The sequence below is a fragment of the Ambystoma mexicanum genome, chromosome 14 (assembly GCF_040938575.1).
Source record: "Ambystoma mexicanum isolate Mex_15411 chromosome 14, UKY_AmexF1_1, whole genome shotgun sequence".
Lineage (NCBI taxonomy): Eukaryota > Metazoa > Chordata > Amphibia > Caudata > Ambystomatidae > Ambystoma > Ambystoma mexicanum.
In genome coordinates this window covers 67,680,530-67,698,877 of record NC_090940.1, presented here as the reverse complement: position 1 = coordinate 67,698,877, position 18,348 = coordinate 67,680,530, and the positions used below count along the sequence as shown (strand labels likewise).

General features: G+C 44.7%; 1 protein-coding gene across 1 annotated transcript in view; it reads left to right on the top strand.

The window, feature by feature from the left end:
• Positions 1–18,348, top strand: part of DPH6 (diphthamine biosynthesis 6) — a 785,760-nt gene that overhangs the window by 670,863 nt on the left and 96,549 nt on the right. Inside the window, exon 13 of the mRNA XM_069638528.1 lies at positions 6,817–7,050. Coding sequence (XP_069494629.1) covers positions 6,817–7,050 — 234 coding nt within the window. The remainder of the gene's footprint in view (positions 1–6,816; positions 7,051–18,348) is intronic.

Here is an 18,348-nt window from a genome sequence, read left to right as displayed (position 1 = left end):
TAAATTGAAGGTAGGGGAGGTCATCCCTAATGGCTGGTGGTAGGGAGTTCCAAAATTGTGCCGCTTTAACAGGAAAGCGGTTCCCTCCAGACATAGTGCGTTTGAATCTTGGCACTAGAAGGAGATTAGAGTTAACCTTTCTGGAAGGGCGGCTGGATGCTGGTCTAGTGAATCTCATTGTTAAGTATTGAGGGGCAGCTTGGTGTAGGCATTTGTGAGTCAGAGAGACGGATTTAAGGAAGATTTTGTCTTTCGTTGAAAGCCAATTAACAGATCTTCTAGTCTCTGAGATGTGGGCTTTCTTCGGGAGGCTTAAAGCAGCTCTTAAGGCATTATTTTGTAAAATTTGAATTTTGTTTGTGATATATTTGTTGCTGCCTACGTATAGAGCATTACAATAGTCCAGCTTGGACAGGATCAAAGCTCTGGCTAGGGTGATACAGTTGATGGGTGAAAGGAATGGTTTAGCTGCTCTAATAAGTTTGCATGTATAGGATGTAGCGGATGCCATAGAGTTGACCTGTTTTTTGAAGGCAAGTGTGGAATCTAGGTAGAAGCCGAGGGTTTTGACCTCCATGGCTACGGTGATATTATTATTGTCAATTACAAAGGAGGAGTCATTTTGGCCTAGTTTGTTGAGGTTAGGTGTGGTGCCTAGGATGAGGAGTTCCGTTTTGTCATCATTCAGGCATAGACCGTGTGAGGCCATACATGCCTGGATGATGAGGTACACTCTATTTACAAAGGCCAAATCCTTGTCATAATCCCCTGTCAGCGGGATGAGGATCTGGGTATCATCAGCATAATTAGTGTATGTGATACCCAGACCATCTAGATCATCGAAAAGGGGCTTTGTGAAAATGTTGTACAGGGTAGGGCAGACACAGGAGCCCTGAGGCACGCCCCAGGTTATGGGCGTTGGGTCAGCGGCTGCTAATGGGGAAAAGACTCGCATAGTAAGGTTGTTGAGAAAAGATTGGATCCAGTCGGTGGCCTCTTGTGAAAAGTGGGCTGCCCGTTGTAAGTGATTGCAGAGGATCTCATGTTCAACCAGATCAAATGCAGCTGAGAGATCAAGAAGTAGCAGTAATGCAGTCTTACCCTCATCTCTCAGCTCATCCATCTGTGCCTTAAGATCTATGAGTGCTGTCTCGGTTCCGTGCCGGGGTCTGAAGCCTGACTGTCGGACTCCCAGAAGGTGGTAATGTTTAAGGTAGTGTTGGATTTGTTGGTGTGCTCTTTTATCAAGGATTTTGAGTAAGAACGGCACTGTGGTGATGGGACGGTAATTAGTGGGAGTGGACGGATCTAGGTTAGGTTTTTTAAGGAGTGGGAGGACCCAAGACTGTTTCAGATTATTAGGTATGGTGCCTGATGTGAAGGATGCATTTATTAGTTTGGTGATAAACGGTGCAAGTTCACAAGCTGCATCTTTTATAAATTGTGCAGGGCATAGGGGCCCATGGCAATTCGAAGGTTTGAGAGTGAGAATGACATTTTCAACCTCTTTGGTGGATACTTTAAGGAAGTTGAAGTGGGGAATCGGCACAGGAGGCGGCGTCCGGGTGGATTGTGACATTAAAGAACTAGTGATGCTGGGTTTGGTGGTGGAGAGAAGGGAGTCTTTTATAATGCTGACCTTCGTTTGCAAGGAAGTAATTTTATTAGCCAGAGTATTTTGTATACCCGTGCACCAATTTTTATCCTTGAGGCAAGAGTCAGGCGTCTGTACAGGGGATTCTACCTCTTTCAGAATTACAAATAGCTCTTTGGTGTTAGATTTGGCTTGAGAGATTCAAAGATTATACGGTGGGGGCTAAGCAATACCACACAAGATAAGGTGGTCGATTGCATTGAGACCCAGAAAGGCAGCAGTTCAAAATGCACAAGCAATGGAACACCTAGATTCGATTTTTGCAATGGGGCCAGAGAGGCAGCAGTTCAAAATGCACACACAATGGACACCTAGATTTGATTTTTGCAATGGGGCAGAGAGGCAGCAGTTCAAAGTACACAAGCAATGGAACACCTAGATTCGATTTTTGCAATGGGGCCAGAGAGGCAGCAGTTCAAAATGCACAAACAATATCGCACCTAGAATCGAATTTACAATAAGGATGGAGCAGAGTGTAAGTGTACAACAAAGTGCAGAGCACACAGTTAGTTTAGATGTAAGTACACCTAGATTCTAATTTCAGCATGTGCATTAGGAACAGGTTGTATCTACTCATGGCGATAATAGTTAGAGTAGTAGTCACACACATAACATACAATTGTTAGCATTTAAACTAGAGTACAGTGTACAGGCGCGTGAGTGCACTGCACTTTGGAGGCAGAACTAAGCTTATTAGTTTAGCTATAAGTATGTCTAAAATCAAATTTCAGCATATGCAGTGTGAGCAAGTTGTGTGATCCTAGACAGCTTAGCGGTTTAGTTGAAAGTACATCTAGAATCGGCTTTCAGCACATGCACTAATAGTTATAGAGTGGTAGTCACATAGCATACAATAGTTAGCATTTAAACTAGAATACAGTGTACAGGCACGGGTGTGCGCTTGAGTCAGTAGGTTTGCCTCCAGTCAGATATGCATTGGTGTTAGGCCTACCATGGCAGACAAGGTTGCAGGGAGTTCCAGGACTCAGTTAGACCGTGCAGAAAGTGTGGGTGAGTCGCTTTAAGTTTTAGTCTAAATCCATTGAAAAGGGTAGGCTAGGGTAATAGGTATCAGAACAGCCGGCAGTTAGCAAACAGTAATAGCGCTAACATACTAACAGACTCGGGTGCAACCCTTATAGCTGCCAAGTAAGGTAGGTGGTCAACATAGTTTTAAGTTGCCAGGGTGTCTGGGTAAGGGTTATTTATACAGTGGCTTCTGTGCACTGTTAGAAGTGCAGAGCGGCAATTGGGAGCTTGTCTAACAACGTAGGTCGCTGCAGTGGGGGTCAAATCACGGCACTGCAGGGGTTAGGGCGGTGCAAGGTTAGGTAAGGCTTGTAGCCGCACTACAGGGATTTAAAAGTGTTGGATAGGTTATGGGCATTTCATGAACAGTACCTTTAGGGAAGCAGAAGCAGCGTTCCTGGCAGACGGCCGACTCCGGCAAGGGACATGCATGGACAGGCGTTGTACCTTGGTTCCCGTGCCTTCGTTCCGGGGTTGGCTTCGCCTTCCGGCAATATCTGATTGGCTTTTGGACTAATGTGCGCCCAATCAGCATGTGGGGCGGGCTGCAGGCAGATGGTGAGGCTTGGAATGAATGCCTTAGATAGCGGCGGCCATCTTGTAGAGTGTAGAACCCTTGTGGTTCTGAATGGTGGCGTGTGACGGTAGAGATTTTCCTTTTGTAACTGCCTCTATTTCAGCAGTTATAAAGTCCTCTTTTCTTCCTGTGCTTTGCATGCGGCTTATGCAATATTCTTACAAATGTGCACAATACGCGGGTGTCGGCCGTGGATTGTGCGTCTAAATATAGTGGACACCCTTGGCCTTACCTACAATGCAAGGCAGGGTTGAGGATGGTGCTGCTCCAGCAGCGCGATGTGTGCTCCGGCTCATGTGGAAGGCATCTGGTGATGGTCCAGGCAGGACAGGTGTTGTGCCTTGGTTCCCGTACCTTCGTAATCCTGCCTGTGGTAATCAATGTCAAAGATGTGGAATACGTCGGAGGAACATTCCATCCAAAGAATGTTACCAGGTAAGAAAGAAACTTGTTCATCTGTGCAAATCCTGACAGACAGCACTATGGTGATGTTTTACATCAACAAACAGGTGGGCACACGTTCTCCAAATCTTTCCAGGCTTGCGCAACAAATTTGGAGACGGGCACTCAAACAGAAAATATTCCTGTCGTCAAAGCACGTTCCAGTGGAACACAACTCTCTGGCAGACTCACTGAGCAGAGATCCCCTAACAGAGGAACATGAATGGCGACTACACGCAGGGGCCGTAGAGCACCTCTCCTCTCAATGGAGTTTCCCCACAAAAGACTTGTTCGGCACAAGCAAAAACAGTCAATGCCCAGACTTTGCGTCCAGGTTCCCCCAGCCAGGCTCCAAGGGGAATGCCCTATGGGTGAACTGGTCAGGGAAATTTGCTTATGCTTTTTCCCCAACACCTCTCATGAGGAAGGTGGGGAACAAGATTCACAAGGAACAAGTGACGCTCATCCTAGTTGCTCCTATGTGGGCAAGACAACCTTGGTATCCACATCTGTGCAAACTGGCGATGTGTGATCCCATCAAGCTCCTGTGCCCGTACAATCTGCTCACTCAGCATGGGGGACTAACGGTGCTCCCTCAACCTCACTCAATGAACTTGGCAGCATGGCTCCTGAAGTCATAGAGTTCGGACATCTTACCCTACCAAAGAGGTGTATGGACATCTTGAAAGAAGCAAGAAAGCTTAACACCTAGGCACTGTTATTTCGACAAGTGGAGGAGATTTGTAATTTGGTGCCAGTCTAAACAAATTAACCCCATAGAATGTACTCCTTCCCACATTATTATTAACTTTTATGCTCCACTTGCTAAATTTGGGGTTAGTATTCAACTCTTTAAAAGTCCACCTGCTGGCCTTGTCAGCCTACACCACTTCACACAATAAGGTCTCATGGTGGAAGGTACCTGTTAACAAAGCATTCATGGAGGGAGTAAAGAGACTCCACCCTCCAATTTCAAACCCGCCCCCAGGAAGGGATCTCAATGTTGTACTCGCTAAGCTCATGGGACCTCCTTTCGGGCCAATGCATAAGTCTAGTCTTAAACACCTGACTTATAGAACTTCCTTCTTAGTGGCTTTTACTTCCATAAGAAGAGTTAGTAAAATACAAGCATTGTCAGTGCAGGATCCTTTCTTAATCATGCACAAGGACAGGCTCCTAGGTTCTCCCCCACGTTAATCTCTACATTTCACGTAAACCAGTCTATTGAGCTACCGGCTTTCTTTCAGAACCTGACCAGCTCAGCTGAGGTAAAACTCCACACACCAGATGTGAGGAGGGCAGTCCTTTACTATGTAAACAAGACCAGATCGCTAAGAAAAACAGACCAACTGTTTGTCGCCATAGCACCAGCCAGAGAAGGAGACCGCGTTTCAAAATATGCCATCTCCAGGTGGATAGTCGGATGTATACAATTGTGCTATTCCCTATCAAACAAGATACTGCCTTTCACGCCCAGAGCTCACTCCACAAGGAGCACAGGAGCCACTCTGGCTTTCATTGCAAATGTCCCTCTAGACCGCATTTGCAAAGCAGCTACATGGAGCTCAGTAAAAGCTTTCACTAGCATTACTGCATTGACACTCATTCCAAGACAGATACACAGGTGGGGCAAGCGGTTCTAAGACACCTCTTCGCCCATGAACCGTCTCACATCCCACCACCTTCTCCTAACACTGCTCGCTAATATATGCACAGCAAGTGATTTAAGCAGTTTCCTTAAGCCTCAGAAGGGATACACTACTCACCGTAATCGTATTTCTGATGCTTGTATCTGCCTAGATTCACATGCGCCCACCCTTCCTCCCCTCTGAGAGAAGGCGCATGGATGCTTATGAGCTTGTCTGATATGTATCTGCTTGGATACAACTGTCATAGCTGCCCAAACCTGGAACAAACTCCCCTTAGAACTAAGAAAGGACCAACCCTACCTAAGTTTCAGGCGCACAGTTCTTTCATGGATACGATCTAATGACATCTAATGTGATCACCCTCTTTTACTAGAACCACTCGTCCTGAGTGACACCTCCCGACTATGCCCTTTGTTAACTTGACCCCCCATAGGGACCTCCGACTACCACTGCTAGTATCTAGGAATTTCACTGGACCCTACCGGGACTACAAAACTGTGGTTGATTGTTACTTAGCACTTTATGCTTCCGACACCTGGCATTAACTGTATAAGTATATTCAGATTGTGACGCTGCTGAACTGTCCTACTGCCTATTTTGCTTGTTACTGTAACTAAGTTCTTAAGTATCCTTGTAATGTTTGCGCCCGGCTACCTGCGGGTTTGGTTTTGCGCTATATTAAATAAACAAACAAAGAAACTGTACTCACGCTACACTTCATGCTACCGCATGTCAGAAAAATAACAATCTGAGGGACCTCGATGCGTGAAGGACCATGGGTACAGTGGACGTCACACTAGGGATAGTATTACTGGCACACCCTGTCGACGTCCCTTTTCGAGTTTTGGAGAAAACTGTAATACTCCGCAGCTTCCACTAGATGTCGGCCTATGCACAGCATGTGAATCTAAGCAGATACAAGCATCAGAAATACGATTACGGTGAGTAATATATCCCATATATATTTATTTTTATTTGCTTTATATATGTCGATATAATACCTCTTTATATTGGATGTTTGTACTTCCATGATATATAATTCATTATATTCTGTCAAAATATGTAATATGATGTCAGAATATAAAGCTTGAGATGTGATGCATGCCAAACTGGTGTTGCCCACACGCTGTCTAGTTCCATGTAATATGTAGTTGTACAAGGATGGACCAGTGTCAGTCAGAGCAATGTGGCAGCATCATTTTTTTTACTATACTATATGAAGAGGGAGTAAAATAAAAAGTGCTGTTTGTGTCTTTTTTCCAGTATCTGTTAAGGTGATTGTCCTGCATGGTGGCCTTTACATGTCAGTCATTACCTTGAATTCAAGAATTATCTTTTCACCTGAATGCAGAACTTTCCTCCTCAAATTTTTTATTTTGTATTCACAAATTTAACTTCGATTAATTCCTCCTCCTTGAAATCTATGGCATCACAATATGTAATGCATAATATTTCTTCCTCTGCAGGTGGGAGACACCATATTCTGCGCCGGACAGATTGCACTTATTCCGTGCACCATGCAGCTAGCTTGTGGTGGTATACAGACAGAGGCGGTTATTTCTCTGGGGCATGTGGAGAAAGTTCTGGAAGCCATGAGCCAGGGTACTGGAATTCGTCATGTTCTCTCTGCCACTTGCTACGTAACACATCGCGGCTATGCGTCTGTGGCCCGTGCGGCATGGCTGCAACACCAAAGAAAGGTACACACCTTCCATGGCCTCATTTGTATATGCATTATGTTATGCTGTGTTATGCTATGTTTTATTAAGAGTTATTTGTACTGCTCCCGTCACCACTATAGGGCTCTAACCGGAGAAGTGGCATGTTGTGCTCCCGGGAGTCTCCAGAACTCAGTCCGAGGAGGAGTGGAAATATGTCATTATACCAGTACTTGCCATCCTACATATTTCTCTTTGTACTATTTATATATTGATATTTTATAATTGCTGCATGCCGAGAAAAATGTGGGAGGAAGGGATGCATGGGTGTTGAGCACGGGGGCAGCGGAGGTAACCATATGAATCAGGCCTAGGTCACATTCTAGTTGCCAGAGGCATACTAATGAACATGCACAGCATTTATCAACCTAATGCACGGCTCCACTGCAGTTCACTCTGAAAATATCCAACAGTGGTTATCACAGTTTTGTATGCATTCATATATGGGTTAGCTAACACCCACTGCAAGGATCTTAATATATCCAGAAAGGTTGATGGTAATGACTTTGTTTCTGAGTCACACTTTAATCTGTTAAATGCCCATCAGTGCACAATGTCGAAGGCTCTTAACAATATTCAAGGTTATAGAGGTTCACGCTTCAGTTTGACTGTGTGCTCTGTTATTTGCGGTGAGATTGCATCATTTCCTGTAAAATGGCATTTTAGTCCTACAATGTTGCAAATTCCTTCATCACCAATTGTTCTGTGTTTTCTGTTTACTTTACGAGCCCGTATCTGGGATCCAGGTTTTCGTGAATACTCTCATCAGGATTATGGCTACAAAAAGCAAATGTTCCAGTGATATTTATCCATACAATTACTTTGCCCTTCTGTGATCTACTTAGCTAAACAACTCAACCCCCTGATGATCTATATCAAAACTCCTACCTCGCTGCCAGATGCTTTACAGACCGCTTCCAGGATAAATTCTACCCTATTTGTCGTAACAGACCAGTCAATATTTCCCATTCTTCTTTAATGCAATCCCTTGTTCACTTCACAAAGCCCCTTCGATTAGCCTTGTGGAAATATCATTTAATTCAACGTCCACTGTAATCAAGTCTCAACCCCCCACTGAGGTAGTCACCCCTTTCTCACCTATATTTAGTAGATGCCATGCTGTTGTGTTAACCTTTTCATCGCTTGTCCGCATTTACCCAAGCCGCCTTTTGTGAAAAGAAAGTGGTTGAAACCAGAGTCTCGAATGTTGCATTGAAACTACACCACGACAGCTCAGAGTGTGGATCCCGCGTGGGTGTCTCAAAGCAGAGTGTGATCAACACCATACAGACACATTCAGGAGACCGTAAAGGAATATATATTAAAAGTAGCTGTAATACAAACAGTGTAAAGGAGAAAATGCCCCATCTCCCCCTCCTGTCTCCATAGAGCCTTCTGTACCCCAACTAATGTAGATTACACAACTGGGAGTGTAGGGGTTCCTCTAGGGCTCCAGTAAGTGCTCTGTACCCCAAAATCAGGATAGTGTCTCCTCAATGCAAGTACCCAGTCTCTGAACGTTGCACCTTCTTTCCTAGGAACCCCTTCCCAAAAGGTGTCTTTCATTCCCACCAATACAAATATGACCTTGTCAACTAACCGTACCTAACCAAACCAAATAAAAAGAAAAAAAGTCTCTAGATTTGTAATGTTGTCGTGTCAAGTAATGTATGTGGTCTTGTACAGCGCCCATCTGCCTCTTTAGGTGGCCTCACTGCGATTGGTTCTGTATGAAAAAAGGGGTGGGGTTAATTAGTGGGACAGTGGGAAAGGCAGATGCGAAACCTGTGGTGCTGATGGGTGCAGGTAGGAAGTATCCATTTCCTAAATACTGATCTGCTTTCTATGGGTTTGGTGGAGAAACCTCAGCGTTTGTGGTCCACAGTGAAGAGCCCAAGATCTAATAGACTACTTACAAGGCAAGACAAGGTGCAACCCTGCATTCCTACCCCAGGCAATTTGCAGAGAGGCCCCAATTCTCTCTCGCACGTTCTCTCTCTACCCCACTTTATCACTTCTGATATATTGTACCCCTTAAGGAACAAAACCAGCTTCTGTGAGTGGGCAGATGAGGGAAAGGGTTGGTGTGGAAACTCAGGCCTTAACATAATCTGCTAAGGCTTATGGGGGGCAATAACATAAGGTTCAGTGCAAGGACCGCAATCACCCATTTCACATTCCTTAGTATGTTGGTTAGCAGGCTGAGATGTCACAAGCCTTACTCCAACATGCTCAGATGCTATGCTCAGTGGCCTTCTGGGACTTTTGCTCTTCGAGACAGGGCCTGTCGAGGCAGGGAAAGTTCAGCAGGCGTTTGTCAGGCATTGTCGGGGCAGGGGCCAGAATCCCTGCTCATTTCACCCAGAGATCTACCCTGCTGTCTCCCACAAGCCCCAAACTGAAATCCCCCCCCTCCACCACCACCACCAGACAAAGCTCACCAGGTTTTGACACAGCACCTAGCCTTTGGTGTCAGAGTGATGCTCTCACCCTGAATGCATTCCCATGTTGATACTTCTCATAGTATTCTCAAGGAGAGATCCCTTACAGTGTAGTCAGGGATAGAACACTCACACTCACTTTGTTTTAAGGGAGAGGCCTATAAGAAAGTTCCATTCTCAACATTACTGGTGAATGGCATAGTCGCCAAGGGGGCCGGGTGCTGTTACAAACCATATGTTGCGAGGCCCAGGTACTGAATGGAGAGAATCACCTGTCTACCCCCACAGTACCATCATCAGAAGGCAGGTGCTTGTTGCATGGCATTGCCAAGGCTCACTGTACCTTTAACTTGAGGGTGCTCTCACTTCTTCTCCCCCGTGGTCCTCCTCTCAGGTGGCCAGGGAAAAGTCATTGCTTTTGGATCACGACCCTGGGGGTGGATATGCGAGGGAGGATCACCTGGGTGGAGGGAAATTGTGGAGTGGGGAAGAGGACGTCTTGTGGTGTAAGTGGTTTCAACCCAGCACTCCAACTAAGTCAATGCCTAGCTTTAATGCCCAGCTGGAACCCTTATTTATATATTTGTATGTCAAAAGTTCTTTTATTTCTGGATGATGTACCCTTATATAACGCCCCTCGCTCTGAATCCCCCCCGGTCTCACTGAACCAAGAAGTAGGTTTGTTTTTCAAAGTTAAAAGATTTATTTGAAGAGTTGCACAATATATATATCAAACTTTTATGAATATGAACAATATCTGAATATCACACTTATGAATATTTATACAATGATCAGCAATGGGTAATATTACAATAATCAACAATCTCTTTAATCAATTAGGAGTAAGAATAGAAAGAATAATGTAGCAGAGAATAACTGTGTGGGTTCAATAAAATGCAATGATATGAAATTAATGCAACATAGAATAAACTTGATATGAATTCAATCAAAGACAAGGTAATCACTCTTTCCCCCTGTTACTCAATCCCCCCTAATATGCAGTATGAAGAGATGGAATGAGGGCACACCGGTTTCAGGAATGTACAATCAACAAATGCAAGTTCAGTCCCAATTCCCCCAGCAAGCTTAGAGAACAGGAATGATTTTAAAACAGGTCAAATGCTTTTAAATGTGGTTTGAAATGAATAGGAAAATGCTAAAATGACTTTAATTCGCTAAATAGGATCCAGAACTAGTGAGAGTTGTTTTGGATTGGTTCAGGTAGACTCTAGCAATGATTGTTGAATGATTGGCAGAAGGAAATTAATTCAGAGGTTAAATGCAAGAAATAGCTGTTTTTACATGTGGTGAAATTGAGCCACATGCAAAATCGCTGCAAACTTTTCAGCACACGAAAAACGCGATTGGGGTGTGGTTCTTGGTTCATTTGAAAGCTGGGGATGTTAGCTTCAAAATTACATTTAGATTTCGCTCCTAGCATGTACGGTTCAGAAGTTACAGAGGTTTTAGTAAAGATTGATGTTTCTCAAGAAGCGTAAAGATTTTACAAATGAGATTGCGCTTTTGAAGATTTACCAACAAGGATGGGCTTATACTAAGGGGCTATGAAGATGCAAGATACCCAACAGCCAGCCACCAGAGCAGCGGTGCCTCCGCTCCGACTTTTGTCCGCCAGGACACTTGACTTTCTTCAGAAAAATATCAGCGCACAGATGATTATCACTACAATTATCACAGGATCATGTGGATGGGAGAAGGATTTCAGGATGGACAAAAGAGATTCTATAATGCAGTTCTGGATGTGTTGGAATGGGTTGGATTGGATTACTTAATACTAAGTGGTTGGTTATGGAAAGTTCTACGCTAAACTCACAACTATGGTTTAGAATGGGCCCATCAGAGATCTGGTCAAAGGTTTGGCTGGAATTCGCTCACCACCGCACAGGTCTCAGGCGCTTGGTTCTGCTCTCAGCAAGGCACTCTGGTCTACACGGCCTCTTGGACTGGATCTGACGGGTTCTGGGTTACAGCTCTGCTCTACTGATCTGGATCTTGGGGTTCTAGCAAGGGTTCTTAGCCAGAAGCAGCCAAAACAGCACAGCCAGGCTGTTGAATTTGTTAGGTCCCGTGGAAGTTTACGGATTAAAATCAGGTTGCAAGATTTTAAAGGCCCGCTGAGAAGGGTTCAGCTTTTTGGGTTGGCCCTTTTGCTTCAGGGTTCTGGAGTCTGGATCTGGGTTCTGGAGTCTGGATATGGGTTCTTCCTGCAGAGCGCTTCTCCGGTAGATCAGTGATGGGTGAATGTGTGTGTTTTTCTGAGTCCTCAACAGTCCCTATTTATGTATTTTCCCAGGGGTGGGGAGGCTGGTTATACTATGCCCAACCCTCTAAGAATCTGATAGGTCAGAGAATTCCGTCTCCCCTGATTTGAGAAGGGAACAGTGTGTCATGATGTGTCAGAGTGACACTGTGTTTATGGTCCAGAGAAAAAACCCTCCCCTTTGTTTCTACCCAGAAAATCTATTTTTCCTAAAAAACATATTTCCAATATGCCCAACATGTTAATAATACATATTTACATTACAGATTAACTAAGGTATGTTTCTGTCCAAGCCTCATCTTCCTACAAGTTTTGGTTCACAAATGACAGTTTTTCACGCTTTTGGGCGGTTACTCAGTGTCAGTTCTGTACCAATTTTTACACATACATACACATACCATCTGGGTATATTCCGGTACATTTTCATATTCCTAACATAATCACAATAGCTAGAATATGAACATTTCCGTGGTTCAGTCTCTGAATATCGCACAGATTCCAGATTAGTTTTAAACTGTGAGCGAACTTTTCATTTTAATAACCTATAAATTCCATATTTTTATCAGTTCATTACAATTTGCTATAAGTCTTTTTCTCAAACATATTTTCTGTGCTTTCTGAATACACAAAACGGTTTGTCTCCGCCTACAAGGTCTTGGCTGGGCCAGAGAGTCACATGGGCTTGTCTTCCTGGGCAGTTGGTTTCTGTTCACATCCGAATTAGCAGTTTCTTTCAGTTCAAGAAGCCCATTGTCTCTTTACCAGAGCAGCAGAGCAAGTCTCCTCCTCTTCTCATTAGCATCCAAATGAGATATCCTCTCATTTTGGTGGGAACAAAAAGGGTGGTGTGTTCTCAGTGTGGGAAAACCTCTTTGAAGTTTAGCTGAATCAGGTTACCTTATAGTCAATTGTGACATTGTTCCTTGTGAAAAATTACAGTTACAAATTTAAAATAAGCAAACATATCTTCAATTCCAGTCTTTTTCAACATGAAAATCAATAGTGGCACCCTATATTGCATTTGGTGGAAGTCCATTCTTTCCCCACACTTAGATTTTGAGACACAAGTTAAACATGACAGGTTTAGAGTTCGCCAGCTTCTGACAGAGGCGAGTAGCGGTATTGTACCTATTTTCAACATATTTTTCCAAGCCAGCATCTTTAAATGTGGATTTTCTTCTGATAAATGTACTTCTGCTGACATTATATTATGTGGATTCTTGAAGCAAAATGATGTTTAACATCCAACAAGGAGGTTGGATCTTTTCTGTGGTTTGTGAACCATGATTTTTGCAAATTTGACAACCAAGAAAAATGGATTTCCAAACAGCTCTGTTTCTTTTGCAGTCAGCATTGCTTTTTCAAGTAGTTTCAGGCTGCTCTGTGGGTAGCCCAATGGTGGGTTTTGGCAGTGGTCTCCTGTGTTACAACTGACATAGGCAAAAGTGGATTGGCGGCCTATTCTTCAGGTTTTTCCTGCGCACTTCTGGGTGATTTTAGCGTGCATAATGCTTTCCAGCGGCCATTCTGATGTTCCTGATGCAAGCAGCGCACAGGAATGTTGCAGGGCCTGGATTAGTGGGTTAAAACATCCCACAAGCGGTGCGACATGGTATTCCCCTTTTCCTTGCAAACGGAACCCTCTATTCTCCATGCCTTTGTAGGCTACTATCCGTCTTAGCCCCTTTATTCCACCCAAAATGTCCCACAGACAGTTCACCTTAATACTGGGATGAGGAGCGAACAACCGGGAGTTATGCACACTTCCATTCATTCAAACCTCCCTAAACACCACTTTGGTACTGAGACGAGGAAGAGGACTTTGGGGGAGTTTGTTCAGTTGTAATGGCCAGGCATGTCCACTTAAAAGGTTTCTCCATGGTCAGGACTCACGCCTGCAGTCATTTACCAAGTTCCAGGTGTATAAAAATGGTGACTGCCCAGCACAGAGAGAGAGAGATGGCCTGGAGAAAAGGATGCAGCTTGGAAAAGTGGAGCAGGGTGGAGAGGAACAGGCTGGAGAGAAGCCGCACCGAGCAGCAGTGAGAGAGTGATGCCAGAACCAAGGCTGGCCATGAGAGAGTGGAAGATCCTGCTATCTTCCCTGCCCGGTGCCCACAGCAGGAGCTGTGGCGCACCAAAGGATCCCGATCGCTGTGGGTCTCCAAGAGACCTAGAGGTGCTCTGAGTAGCTCCCGCTGAGGAAGAGCGGAGCTACATGCTGCAGAGATTCAGGACGGTTAGTGCTGCTCGCTGTGGCTCCCGCAAAGGGAAAGCAGAGCGAATCGAAGCTGGGATGCAAAGTAGAGAAGCCAGAAGGAGCTGCCGCAAGTTCCATGTGTTTATAACGAAAAATAAATATAGAAATTACAAAATAGCGAAAATCTAATAATGAAAATGCCAATAGCGAAATGCATTGGGTCCAATCTAAAGTGTCCTTATACCGAAAATGGAAACGACAGATGTATATAATGAAACCGTAGTGAGCAGCGACAAAATAGAGGAAATAGCAAATTTAAAAAGCGTGGCATTTATTTTGAAATACTAAATAAAGAAAATAAAACTTACCTAGAGGTGTCCAGAAAGCAGATATATGCGAGTGCCCTAGAAAAGCAAATCCTATCAAATCCATGGGAGAATCCGGAACCCAGATTAAAAACCAAAATATCCACATCACGGAACCAATATTTGAAGAAAACCAATAAAAATGTATACAAAAATCCAAGAACTGCAACGAAATCCAAACGAAAACCAAAAGACCAGCGAGGCAGAAGAGATTTCAGGAACCCAAAGAACCAGTTTCAATCCAAATCCAGCAACCCAAAAGTGAAGAAATCCACAAAAATGACAAACGAAAACCAGGAAAAAAAAAGAATTCCACTGGAAAAGGGAAATCCAGAGAATGCTGTCCGATTGCGTATAAAGATGAGGCAAATAATTGCGTTTCCATTCAAAATACATTGAAAAAAGTATTAGTGAGAGTGGCACCTACTGACGGAAAATATTGCAGTCCAAAAAAATGATTACTAGAGTCGTAGTTTTAAATGTTAATATAAGCTAAAATACAATACACTCATTCATTATTAATGTTAGTCAATATAAAATATTTTGTTGTTTTTAATTCACTAAAAATTATTTATTTATTATTTCTGTCGTTATCACTGTATGCCGCTGCTGCATACCACCGGTGAGTGCAAAGAAGGCTACCATTTGTACCAGGGCGCTTCAGGGCCTGAGAATGAGCGTGTATGAATGCCTAACAAACTGAGAACTGTTATGAATACTATAGAAGGTCAAAGCAAGTATATTTGAATGCCGAACAAGCTGCAAGCTCGTACAAGCACTGTGGAAAGTTGAAACAAGTAACATTGAATAACGGAGTGACTGAGAGATATTGAGAGAATATTTGAACATTGTATAGAACATAAGCAAGTGATGAGCACTTATGAGTGAAATAAAAGCAAGGTGCCAATAATGGGAAATGCCACAGAATAGGATGTGTGAGCCACAAGTGGTGGCAGAGGCAAAAGACTGCAAAGGAAGATATTGGCCAAATATAAATGAACTCGAGGAACTACAGATTAAGGGAGAATCTGTGTTGGCACAAACCAGAAGAATATAGAAAGCATAACAAAGTGCATAGTGGTATCGATTGCGTGACCTCTAATGGGTGGACCATGTGGTCCAAAAACTGTGCCTAGACCAAGTGATCCCTACTTGGAAAGAGCCAAGGAAAGCGAATGTAAAGAAACTTGGCCTTTTGCAATAGTGGTTGAAGGGAGTTATAAATGAAGAAAGAGCCTTGATGACCAAAGATCTGAACTGTTATGGTTTTGAAAGCTAGAAGATTTGAACTCTTGGGGGAAGAGAACCCTGAGACTTTGTGAACTGTGTTGAATTCTTGGGGAAGGCAACCCCAGAGACCTTTGTGGAACTGAACTTGGGGAAATGGAAGCTGAGTATAAGTCAAGAGCTGGAAGAAGCTCAGAACTTTATTTTGAACACACTTTCTTTTGCTGCAGACAGCCCTACACATTGTATACAGTTAGTTGTGAGGGCAAGTATAGAGTTTGGACAGAGACAGACTTTTGATTTGAACTTAACAGGCTATCCTTAGTTTTTCTTAGGCAGGGAAATCCCATTTTAGTATATGGCAAGTTAGGCCTCACTCCTTCCTGACATTTAAGTAGAATAAAACCTTTGATTAGAAAGTTGAATCTGTTGTATGTGTCTTACTTCATAATGCCTTCACAAAGCCAAATGTGAATGAGATCCTGTGGAACCAGCCGCACCTGCAGCTCGGCTCCCCTTAGCCGGGTGCTGAAATACTATAGAAAGCTGCAGGTGGAAAGAGTTGGACCTGAGCTATAACGTGAACCTGAATCAGACAACCAGGCACCTCTCAAGAACTCCACACATTAACCTAAGACTGGTTATGCTAAGGGGGTCCCCCCAGAAGGCTGGGTCAGGCTGTGGTAAGCAATTAGAGCACCGCCTCTGAGGTGGGACTAACCAACGCTAAGTAAATAAATAATTAAATTGTGCTTTTACATCTCGTTCATCCCGAAGTCCATTCTCTAAGCACATACCTGGATTCAAACGTAGACGCTCTGCATTGTCTTGCTTCCGAGAAAAACTGTGTGGCCTCTGAGCTATCCTCTGACCCAAATACCACATCAATAGTCTAAGCCATCCCCAGAGGCAGCGTCCATCTTGCAGTCCCCATACCAGCTGCACAGAGAGATGCACCCGAGTTCATTTAGGACAGAGGGGGTCTGGAAGGTGTGGTAAAGGACAGTTCTGTGGCAGAAGGCTGTGGGAGTCCAGCGAAGAACCTCCTTTGGATAGGTTGGCAAAGGGTACAGAAGGAGTGGGAGCTGGAGACGGTAGGCCAGAGGAGAGACCAAGAACACTGAGGAAAGGAGGGCCTAGGACTGGAGAGAGGCAGACCCAGGAGGCTTTGGGAATGTAGACCCATGAGACTGGGGCGAGAAGAATTTGATTATGGAGAAGCTAGTACTTGATTCAGGGTTCCATGAGCAGGAGGGATGTGTAGTGAGAAATAGGTAGTGCCTGATACCAAGAGTCTTGAAGAGGAACTGGTATATACTGAGGAGAAGGTGGTACCTGATACAGCGACCTCAGCAAGAGCTAAGACTGAGAAGAAGAGCTCAGAAGGAGCCGAAGAGAGGAAGTAAGCAGGGGCAAAAATGAGGAGTTAAGAAGGAGCTGAAGAGACCAGAAGAGAAGTTGATAGAGAAGCAGAGAAGAAGGAAGAGCTGGGAGGAACTCAGGAGGAGGAACTGGGAAGAACCTGGAGGTGGCGAAAAGGAGGAACAAACACATGGCGGAGTGCCAAGGAGGCGAGACCGGAGTCCGTGGACAGTGAAATTGAAAGTGAGGTTCCTAAAGAGGGATTAGGCATAGGTCCCCTAGCAACAACCTTGAGGCAAGACAATGAGGAGAGGCTGCTTGAGTTGGACAGCTACAGACCATAGGTTCCAGGAAGACTGGGAGAGACACCACATATAGCTTAGTGTGGCTTCTGACTTCCTTTGTGTCCGGGCTTGAGTTTAAGGCCAGCTCCAGCATGACTCCCATTACAGAACAGCTATCGGGATACAGTGCAGACTTGACACCCGGGATGAGGCCTCCACGCTATTCCCTAGCTGCACAGGAACATTACCAAGGAAGCTACGAATTCTAGCGACCGGTACCAAAAGACTGACACCGACAGGGAGCGACCCCGAAAAGGCGCAAGAGGAATCGTGGGAGACATTTTATGTGGCGCTCTTTTTTTTTTTTTGCTCAACCTGCATCTATTCATGTCCGTCTTTCTGTGGAAGCCAGTGGGGAAAAGGCGTGGGGGTGTTGTGCTCCAGCGGGGCTCTGTGTGCATCCTGCATTCTCCTGCCTTCCTGTTTGCCGCTGGCGATTCCCCCCAAACTTGACACAAAAGGACCTGGGATTTCACGCAGGGCAAAGCCTGCAGGGAAAAAGGTGCTGGGGTGTTGAGCTCCAGCAGGCTGTGTGTGTCCTGCATTCTCCTGCCTGCCTGTTTGCCGCTGGCCACGCCCCCCACTTGGACACAAAAGGACCTGGGATATCCCGCAGGGAAAAGGACCTAGGGTGTTAAGCGACAGTGGGCCAACGGGGAAAGCTGCAACATACTGCATTAAAATAAGAGTGCCGTCGACTAAACAAGACAAGGTGAGGAGCCGGGACAAGGAGGGAGGGGGCCACTAGAAGTGTTAGACCTCTATACCGAGCGTCAACTAGTCTACCCCTCCCTTTGCCTCCACCTATCCTACCCACTCCAACCTCCCTCACAGTATCAGTATGGCAGCCTTAACTGTTGACATAGAGAACACCGCCCCCCTCCTTACCACAACAAAGCCTTCCCGCATTTGCTCAACCAAAAAAGAGGAACATTCTGATTGTCAAGCACAAGCTGGCAGAATTGTTTACCCCAGGCTCTGAGCCATGTAGCTCCAAGGCACAGACACAAAGCCCTATAAAGATCGCAGGTGACGCCTATAACCTGATTGAGGAGACTAA